This window comes from Ursus arctos, unplaced genomic scaffold (genome assembly GCF_023065955.2).
Source record: "Ursus arctos isolate Adak ecotype North America unplaced genomic scaffold, UrsArc2.0 scaffold_20, whole genome shotgun sequence".
Lineage (NCBI taxonomy): Eukaryota > Metazoa > Chordata > Mammalia > Carnivora > Ursidae > Ursus > Ursus arctos.
In genome coordinates this window covers 16,532,737-16,539,940 of record NW_026622875.1, presented here as the reverse complement: position 1 = coordinate 16,539,940, position 7,204 = coordinate 16,532,737, and the positions used below count along the sequence as shown (strand labels likewise).

Sequence of the window (7,204 nt, the reverse complement as noted above, 5' to 3'; positions counted from 1 at the left end):
GTCGGCAACAAAGACCGCGCCCGCTTTTTCCACCGTCCTGGTGTGGCGAGTTGCGGAATTTCAATAACTGTGACAAGGGTGACTGATTTGTGAACCAGAAAAGGTTTGAATGTCACAAAATTTACATTGGTCCTATCTATCGGGGATTTAAATACCAAAAAAGTATTCGGGGATTTCTAGAGAGCTTTGGGCAGTATTGAAGAACAATGGCTCGTTGGGAAATTTACAGTTTTACCTGAATGAAAGGGGCCTTGGTTGGGAACAGGAGTGCAGAGGGAGGGGGTTAGTGGGGGCAGACCAGGGAGACAGGGGAAAAGGAAGAAAAAAAGAATAACAATACTGGAGAGGAAGAAAAAAAAAAAAACCTCGGCAACAATGTTTCCAATTTGCCACACACACACAAAAAATGCCACCTCAACAACCTGGAAAGTTAAGAGCTCTCTTCCACCTGTGCTTATTTTTTGGGGGGGGGGAACGCAGGAAGCCTGATCGATTTGATAAAAGTGAGAAAATCGAGGCAACCGATTACCCTGAGAAATCACATTTCTTGTAAATAGATAGCCGAGTGCCCGTGTGCTACCGAGATCTTAAATTATGAACAGGAGGGGGACGAGGCAAGAGGGAAGCAAACTTCAAAAGGAGCAAATAACAAAAGCCTCCTTTGCTGCCCTTGAAGGGGTTGGGGAGGAGAGGGGAGAAGAAAGAAAAGAAAGTTGCTGAATCGGGACATTCTGGAAGTGCCTGTATTTATCAGTCCCATCCCCACCTCCTATTCTCGGAGACGCCCAGAGTAGCTAAATCGCTCAGCTAAGAGCAGATCTGAAGAAGGACAAGATAGAGAAAAAAAGAGATAGAGATGATAGAGACAGAAACAGTGAGAGGGAGTGGGAGAGGGAGAGGGAATGGGAGAGAGAGAGGGATAAAAAGGGAGAAAGAGTGTATATGACTGAGAGAAGGAAAAGGAATCGTGGCAAAACAATTTTTCCATGAGAAGAGAGAAAAAATTTGGCTGAAAAAAAAAAAAGTTGCTACTCCTGGCAGCCCTGTTTGTCAAAAGGGGATGTCAAGCGCTTTACAATACCTGGGATTGATGAGGCGGGCGGGCCAATGAACGGCGCGCGGCGCCTCGGCGCGCCCTCCGTTGGCGCGGCGGCTGCAGGCGGGGGGAGAGCGGGCACACCAATGGGCGCCCGCGTCAGCAGCACGTGACACCTCCCCCTGCTCCCATTCATCAAGGGGGGGACGGTGTCGTCCTTTCAATTCATTTATCTGCAGGAATGATTGCTGCTATCAGTCTCGCGCTCACCGCCCGGCTGAGGAGGTGAAAGTTTCTCCCCAGGAAGATAAACCGCAAAAGACAATATTGTGCATGATTTGCGCCTTTTCTTTGGCTTTTTCTTTCTTTCTTTTTTCTCCCCCCCTTTTTTTTCCGCAAAAAGCAGAGGGGGAAAAAGGAGAGTGAAGGAGCGAGAAGGCGAGGCTGAGAGAAAGGAGAGAGAGAGAGAGAGAGAAAAGAAAGGGCGAGGGGCTAGTGGAGAAGTAAGGAGGGGCATACGGCGCGAGGCGGAGAAAGGGCGAGTAGTCGCGGCTCCGGCGCTCACATTCCTCTATGCTACAAATCCGGGAGGAAGTTTTTTTTTGGGGGGCTGAGATGCTCCATGCCTTTCCCTGGGCAGTCTTGACGCAGGGTCCTCTCGGCAGAGACTGAGCAGCGAGAAAGTGCTAGCCGGACCGACGCGGTCTGCTTGGCAGGCGCCGGAGCCCGCCTTGCTTGCGGCTGGGAGCCGTCCGGCTTCCCCGCGCTTGGTCAGGCGGGCGTCCGGGCGCGTCGCGCCGCTGCCTGCGGGCTAGGACTTCGCGAGGTGGGTCGACTCCTCCTCCCTCCCCTTCTTCTTCTTCCTCTTCCTCCGCCTCCCGTTCCTCCTCCTCCTCCTCCTCCTCCTCCTCCTCCTCCTCCTCCTGATTTTCCCTCCTCGGCGGGCGAGGGTGGGGGGGGCGGGGGAGGCCGGGGCTCGCCCCGAGCAGCCACGATGCTCCTGGACGCCGGCCCCCAGTACCCCGCGATCGGCGTGACCACCTTTGGCGCGTCCCGCCACCACTCGGCGGGCGACGTGGCCGAGCGCGACGTGGGCCTGGGCATCAACCCGTTCGCCGACGGCATGGGCGCCTTCAAGCTCAACCCCAGCTCGCACGAGCTGGCCTCCGCCGGCCAGACGGCCTTCACGTCGCAGGCGCCCGGCTACGCGGCTGCCGCGGCCCTGGGCCATCACCATCACCCGGGCCACGTTGGCTCCTATTCGAGCGCAGCTTTCAACTCCACGCGGGACTTTCTGTTCCGCAACCGGGGTTTTGGCGACGCGGCAGCGGCAGCCAGCGCTCAGCACAGTCTGTTCGCTGCTTCAGCCGGAGGCTTCGGGGGCCCACACGGTCACACGGACGCCGCGGGCCACCTCCTCTTCCCTGGCCTTCACGAGCAGGCGGCGGGCCACGCGTCTCCCAACGTGGTCAACGGGCAGATGAGACTTGGCTTCTCCGGGGACATGTACCCGCGGCCCGAACAGTACGGCCAGGTGACCAGCCCGCGTTCGGAGCATTATGCCGCGCCGCAGCTGCACGGTTACGGGCCCATGAACGTGAACATGGCCGCGCATCACGGCGCTGGCGCCTTCTTCCGTTACATGCGCCAACCCATCAAGCAAGAGCTCATCTGCAAGTGGATCGAGCCCGAGCAGCTGGCCAACCCCAAAAAGTCGTGCAACAAAACTTTCAGTACCATGCACGAGTTGGTCACGCACGTCACCGTGGAGCACGTCGGCGGACCAGAGCAGAGTAACCACATCTGCTTTTGGGAGGAGTGTCCGCGCGAGGGCAAGCCCTTCAAAGCCAAATACAAACTGGTCAACCACATCCGCGTGCACACGGGCGAGAAGCCCTTCCCCTGTCCCTTTCCTGGCTGCGGCAAGGTCTTCGCGCGTTCTGAGAACTTAAAGATCCACAAAAGGACGCACACAGGTATGAAACCGCTGTTCTTGAACCCCCAACCCCCCCCCCATCCTGGGCCTGGGACCTGAAATCCAAAAGTCAGCGGCCGGGGCGCACAAACCGGGCCGCGGTGGGGTCTGGGCATCAGGTTCCAGCAGGCAGGCAGTGAAAGTGTACGCTGGTTTTTAGTTTGAGGCTTGAAATTATGAAGAGGTATAAAGAGGATTGGATAAGAGCTATCTAGGAATATAGATTTTTAAACGAGGACTAAAAAAGACTGGGAGAGTAGAGAGACAAATTCAGCTTTGTGGAGCCCTTGCTGCGCGCGAAGCCGGTAGAGGTGGCCGGTTCTCGGCGGCGGCGGAGGCGCCAGCCGCTCCAGCTGCAGACAAATCTAAACATTTTGCTTCCCGCTAATATCTTTCTCTAGGCACCTTAGTGAAGACGTGGTCAAATGAAGGAACTAAGGAAATTGGAGGAGATAGGATGAAGGTGCAGAGAAAGAAACAAAAACCGAAAAGGCGCGGGGTGGGGGGGTGGAGTGTTGAAGGCAAGTAAGTTGGGCCTGAGGAGGCTTTTGGAGGCTTATGCATATTTAAAGAGCCCAATTTTAGTAGTGTCTTGTTTTTGAGTGAGCTTGAAGAGTTGGGAGAGTCGATAGAAGGCAGATAAATCTCTTTTTGTCAATTAGATTTTATGAGATAGTTTTCAAAACACCGAATACCCTGGATTAGACTCTAAAAATAAAGAGACCAGCCAGGAACAGTTAAAAGTTCGCGGCGAGCTCAAGGCTGTGGTCTGAATGGGCAGGCCATTCCGGGCCCCTACCGCCAGCAAGGCCGGGAATCCTGTCTGCTTCCCTAGTTTGGTTTGCGTGGGTGATTTCTGTGAACCGCGTTTGGAACTTGGGGTTTAAAGCCAAAGTGAAGGAAGAATTTGCGGCGCCGGCGCCGAGTTCTCGGCCCAGATTACCTTATAAAATGTGAGTGTGTGTAGGGGGTGGGGTGGGGTGGAGGAGGCGACAAGGGGGGTGCAGAGCGTCGGGGAGGGGGTAGGGGGAGGAGAGAAGAGCAAAACAGCAGGAGAATCAGTTCGCAATGTGAAAATTAGAAAGCCAGAGCTAGGTAGAAGCCGCCCGAAGTCGTCTGTATTGCCCGGGGCAGAAAAACCGGCAGCCAGAAAAACCTGCTGCCGCTCTGGGTTCTAGACAAACTACCATCACTGATAATAATAATAATAATAAAAAAATTAAATCTGAATCTAATTGAATTAGGAGTTAAAGTAGTTCAGATATTTATAATTCCACTGCAGACATAAGACTGTTGAAGACCCGGGTTTTTGAACGTGCAAAGTACTAACACTGAGCTGCTGCCTTTTTATTTTGTTTTTATTTTTATCATTGTTTAAAATTTTAAAAATAGCCGCAGGATTTGTTACAATCAGACTTCTCTCTTCTTGCCTTTCGCACCAGGGGAGAAGCCCTTCAAGTGCGAGTTCGAAGGCTGCGACCGACGCTTTGCCAATAGCAGCGACCGCAAGAAGCACATGCACGTGCACACGAGCGACAAGCCCTATCTTTGCAAGATGTGCGACAAGTCCTACACGCACCCCAGCTCGCTGCGCAAACACATGAAGGTAATCGCCGCGCTCTCGATGCCCGCCTTTGAGCCTGGACGAGCTCTGCTCTTCTGCAGGGCCGGGCGGCGAGTGGCAGCTGGGTGGTGGAAGGAGCTGGCGGAGGCAGAAAGGCAACGGTCCCACTTTGCTGACTGCGGCTGGGCGGAGAGGGCGGGGGCTGGAAAGGGGAGCGAGGGCACCCAAGGGTGTTCTAAGTTTACTGTTGAATAATAAAAGTAAAAAGGAGTACGCGACTGAATTTGGCCCAGGTAGGGAGCTAGCTAAGGCTGCACCAGCAGGTTGACTCTGCTGAAGCCGCCACCATTGTAGCTGGCAGCGTTGGCAGAAGTGTTGGGCTCTTGCACACAGGCCTGAGCGTTTGCTTAGCTTAAATCTGAGCAAGCAAAGTACAGCGGCTGCAGGAGGGACCGTTGCGCGCTCCTGCCTCAAATCCAGCCTCCCCCTTCCCAGATCTGTTTTTCTTTTGTGAGTCCCGGGGTGTGCTGTCCCTCCCGGAGCACTGCCTTTGCAGGACGAAGGCGGGCAACCAAGCCTAAGTCCGGCGGGTCAGGCCTCCTACGAGTTCAAGGGGATTCAGCGCGGCGTGGGGAGGCGGCACGCGGCCTTCACCCGTCCTAGGCGGCCGCCGCGCTGGCTCTTTATCACCGTAAAAACGCGACTTTATTCCCGCAGGTCCACGAATCCTCGTCGCAGGGCTCGCAGCCTTCGCCCGCCGCCAGCTCCGGCTACGAGTCCTCCACGCCGCCCACCATCGTGTCTCCCTCCACAGACAACCCGACCACCAGCTCCCTGTCGCCCTCCTCCTCCGCAGTCCACCACACAGCCGGCCACAGCGCGCTCTCTTCCAATTTTAATGAATGGTACGTTTAAAATCAGAAACAAAACACCGAACAAAACCCTATTTAAGAGACTGAACACACACGTACACAAATTTTACTGAATGAACCCTGCGAATCAACACAGCCCCCCTACCCCCCGGCCCCGGCCACCGCAGTTCTATTTTTTTTTTTTTAAACCTGCCAATAGACCCAGGACCGTAAGTAAGTGAAAGAGAGACCCAAACCTTTCATTTTTCCCCTTTTTTCTTTCTTTTCTTTCCGTTCTCTTTCTTTCTTTCCCCCCGTTTTTTTCTTTTCTTTTTTGGCAAAGGTTTGGTAGCCAAGGGGCGGGAGGGTGGTCGAGGAGAAGGCGGCCGCCTGACCGAGTGCTGCCAACCCCGACCGAGGGCCAGTTTCTCGTCGGAATCGAACAGGCTCTCTGGGCTTCCGTTTTGTTTGTTTGTTTTACTTTGCATTCTTGTAAATACAGAATTATTAGCTTAAAACTGTACTGTTGGATTCTGTAAATAGTTATATCTCGGTTGGAGCGGGCGGGTGGGTTCGTGGCGTTGTGGTCTTTGCATTGGGGGCGGGGGGAGGGGTCGGGCGGGCGGGGGAGGGAGAGGGAGGGGTGGGCGGCCGAAAGCCAACTGTTTGTACTGAATGGCAAGAATGTTCTAGTAAATGTGTACCAAAATGTGAATTACTTTGTACGATTACAGTCTCCACGTCGACCTAACAGAATATTATTGGTATTAATGTTTTTTTTTTTTTTGTATAAAGTGCAAACATTTCTCGTCCCAAAGTCTAAGTACTTTAGTGCAGTAAAATGTTGTTTCACGTCCTGTCAAGAATTCGTATAGTACGAGCCTGGATCTGCGTGTCAAACTGTTCCATTTGTTTATGTAAAGTGATATTAAAAAAGATATAAACTATAACTGTCCGTTGCTTTTGGCAAAAGATACAACCACATAATGTATATAATTCCTAGTTTCCATATTTATCCGCATGTAAAGGGCCGGTTTATTCATGTTACAGCTATTCAATATTTATGGCTAGAAAAACTCGTATGTACACTTTAGTTTCCAGAACTGTTTGGTAACCTTTCGTACCTTATTAAAGATTCTTAAATCTCAGTGATTGTGGTAGGAATTTCTTCTTCACCCCCAGCAACCTGCTGCCTCTTCGGCCAGCTTTACTGGGTCTCTAGAAAAGCTTTTCAGTCTCCCTCGCTTTCCCTTTCTGTCATCGCAGGTCGTATAAACGTGATAAATGAACGCTACCCTGCTGGCTCTCCGAGAGGGTGTAATTAGTATTTATATCAAAATTTATGAAACAAATTTTCGGCCGCTGTATAATTTAAATGACCTTTGCAGACGTAGAATAACAACCATAAAAATAACAGAAATAGATTGCACAGGCAACATCAATATTAATGTAGGTGAATTGTCAGAAGCTCAGGGGCTCACTCTGCAGTGTTGCAAATTGACTTGAAGCAGAGGGTTCTGCTGCCCCCCAAATTAAATTCTCCAGGCTGAAACCAAGTTGCAGATTTACAATATCATATTTTAAATTGCTGTCTTCAATTAAACCATTTATGGCCATAACTAATTTTCAAGATGTTGATGCATGCTTTTACAGACCTTCCTTCTTTGTACAAAAGTAAACGTCCATAAAGCGTTTTACTTATATTTCTTCAAACGTGATGCTAATTTAAATTAATTACTTCCTATGATATGTTATTATTCCTATAATTTTGCCACTGT

At 51.8% G+C, this 7,204-nt stretch overlaps 1 protein-coding gene across 1 annotated transcript; it reads left to right on the top strand.

Moving 5' to 3' along the window:
• The first annotated feature begins 1,280 nt into the window (after positions 1 to 1,280).
• ZIC1 (Zic family member 1) lies at positions 1,281 to 6,814 on the top strand. The gene is made up of 3 exons (XM_026497233.4): positions 1,281 to 3,012; positions 4,454 to 4,617; positions 5,293 to 6,814. Exons 1-3 carry the CDS (start codon positions 2,031 to 2,033, stop codon positions 5,488 to 5,490), a joined length of 1,344 nt encoding a protein of 447 aa, XP_026353018.1. The 5' UTR covers positions 1,281 to 2,030; the 3' UTR covers positions 5,491 to 6,814.
• Positions 6,815 to 7,204: the final 390 nt, after the last annotated feature.